The sequence below is a fragment of the Rattus norvegicus genome, chromosome 2 (assembly GCF_021556685.1).
Source record: "Rattus norvegicus strain SHRSP/BbbUtx chromosome 2, alternate assembly SHRSP_T2T, whole genome shotgun sequence".
NCBI classification, from domain to species: domain Eukaryota; kingdom Metazoa; phylum Chordata; class Mammalia; order Rodentia; family Muridae; genus Rattus; species Rattus norvegicus.
The window spans coordinates 32097181-32099871 of record NC_141535.1 but is presented as its reverse complement, the minus strand read 5'-3'; the positions used below and the strand labels follow the sequence as shown (position 1 = coordinate 32099871).

Sequence of the window (2691 nt, the reverse complement as noted above, 5' to 3'; positions counted from 1 at the left end):
ATGTGTTTGATTTCCAGCACCTATGTGGCAGCTCACAACTATCTGTGACTCCAATTCAGGTGAACCAACGTCCTCTGCTGGCTTCCTCGGACACCAGGGACATGCGTATGGTACACAGACATACATACCAGCAGACACCCATACGCATAATTTTTTTTTTTTTTTAGAAATTAGAGCTTATTTAAAGTTATCAGCCATCAAACCATCTTCCCTCATTCTACATTTAAGTAGAAGAAATGGAGGAGAAACCAGCTTTCTAGAAGCTGCACACAGCTCTCTTTGCCTTTCTGGTGCAGAAACTCATTTTGAAGGACATTTAATGGGACTATTAATAGCAGTGGCCATCATGAATAATTGAAATGTTCATGAGTTATTGACATAGTTACTTCTTTTTTTATTTTACTCAAGGGTAGATTTGATTAAGAAAGCATATGAAGATTTCTTGAATGAATACCAACATGACACACGGTAAGAGTTACCCTACAAGGTGTCTTCCGGTTAATAACAGAACTACCGTATCAAGCAACAGCAAACCATGCCACTAAGCCTATAAAATACACAAGAATGAGGTTATCGTTGTAAAAAGTTAATGAACACAGTTCATATTGTAATCTAAATAATAAAAGATGGGAGTTTCGAATTCGTCAGTTGTACACCCTCACTCCTAAGGAACCAACATCGTGAAAATGAAATCTACGAGTCTTTAGGGGGAGGATTGGGAACAGGGTCTCCCACTACCACAAACTATGCAGTTGAGGGTTTTCCACTTGGGGTCAGCACATGTGAAGTGCGATGGGGAGGCCTTGCCCTGTGAAAGTGCCTTGCTGTTTTACCTCACTAAGTGTTAGGCTTGGTCGTCTAAATAAAGGTCTCAAATAGGTTGTTTCTATTTTGGTTTTGTTGTTTATTTATGTGTGTGAGACAGAGAAAGAAAGGTGTGTGTGTGTGTGTGTGTGTGTGAGAGAGAGAGAGAGAGAGAGACAGAGACAGAGACAGAGCACAGAGAGAGAGGAGAGAGAGAGACAGACAGAGGAAGAGAGAGAGAGAGACAGAGACAGAGACAGAGACACAGAGAGAGAGGAGAGAGAGAGAGAGACAGACAGACAGACAGACAGAGGAGGAGAGAGAGAGAGACAGAGACAGAGACAGAGACACAGAGAGAGAGGAGAGAGAGACAGAGACAGAGACAGAGCACAGAGAGAGAGGAGAGAGAGAGAGAGACAGACAGACAGACAGAGGAGGAGAGAGAGACAGAGACAGAGACAGAGACACAGAGAGAGAGGAGAGAGAGAGAGACAGACAGACAGACAGACAGACAGACAGAGGAGGAGAGAGAGACAGAGACAGAGACAGAGACACAGAGAGAGAGGAGAGAGAGAGAGACAGACAGACAGACAGACAGAAGAGGAGAGAGAGAGAGACAGACAGACAGACAGACAGACAGACAGACAGAGGAGGGGAGAGAGAGAGAGAGAGAGAGAGAGAGAGAGAGAGCGCGCACCTGTGTGCCACAGCACATGCATGGGAGTCAGGACAACTTGTGGAAGTTGTTTCTTTCCTTCTACTATAGGTCTTGGAGATCAAACTTAAGATTGTTAGGTTTGGTGACCAAGACCTTTGCCCAGTGGTTATTAAATGAGTTTATGCATGTTTGTGTAAGTAGTGACCTCCACACAGACACAAGAGAAGCTAACTTCTTTTTGTTTCATTTTTCTATTGTTATGCCAACCACCTACTTGGACAAGCTTTGCTTCAATTCTGATCAAATTGTATAGGATGATTGTAAATTACTATGGGATAAAAAGCAGGAAGCCTGAACACTCCCCTTTGCAGCTTGAAGTCAGCCTCAATACCCTCCCACTCTGAGGAAAGCCTGAGGGGAATTAATTTGTCCTCAGCAACAGGGTGGAAGTGCTGTTGCTAGGTGTCTGTGACATAGGAAGGTAAGTACCAATCAGAGAGAAGCGCTGGCCACATGACTGTGACACGTAGGAAGGCCAACCCCTAATCTCTGGCCCTTTTCCTCTCCATTCCTAAAGGACAAGGAGAAATAACATCTACAATGGCCAAGCCCATCCTCAAAAGATACCGCTACATCAAAGGACATCTAAGACCATTGTATAGAAAGCATTTACGGTGCTCTAGCATCCATTTTGGCCATGGAAATTACTCCCTTTACATAAACAGAGTCCTGAAGGAAGTTGTCCCCAAGAGAGGTATATCATCTCATACTGTGGACATCATGAACCTCATGATCAATGACATCTTCGAACGCATTGCTACGGAAGCCTGCCAGAGGATGAACCTCAGAAAGCGCTGTACCCTCACCTCAGAAGATATCCAGAAGGCAGTGTATATGTTGATGCCGAAGAAGCTGGCTAAACTTGCTGTGACTTTCGGAAGTAAAGCAGTCCACAGATTCATCCATTCCTAAGCTCCATGTTCAAGCCTAATTGAAATTTGGGGAAAATAAATCAACCTGCCACCCACCTCGGTTATAGTCACTTATTCTTGTGCTCTCTTGTGCATGTATGGGATGTTTTGCCTGGTGCCTGAGAAGCCAGAAGAAGACATTGGGTCCCTGGAACTGGAGTCACAGGTACTTGGAGTCTACGTGTGGTTGCTGGGACTCTAACCCAGACCCTCTGGAAGAGCAGTCAGTGCTCTTAACAGCTGAACCACCCCTCCCAA

General features: G+C 44.6%; 1 protein-coding gene across 1 annotated transcript; it reads left to right on the top strand.

Moving 5' to 3' along the window:
• Positions 1-2013: 2013 nt before the first annotated feature.
• Positions 2014-2489, top strand: H2bl1 (H2B.L histone variant 1). The gene has a single exon (NM_001409105.1). The coding sequence runs from the start codon at positions 2063-2065 to the stop codon at positions 2432-2434; it is 372 nt and encodes a 123-aa protein (NP_001396034.1). The 5' UTR covers positions 2014-2062; the 3' UTR covers positions 2435-2489.
• Positions 2490-2691: the final 202 nt, after the last annotated feature.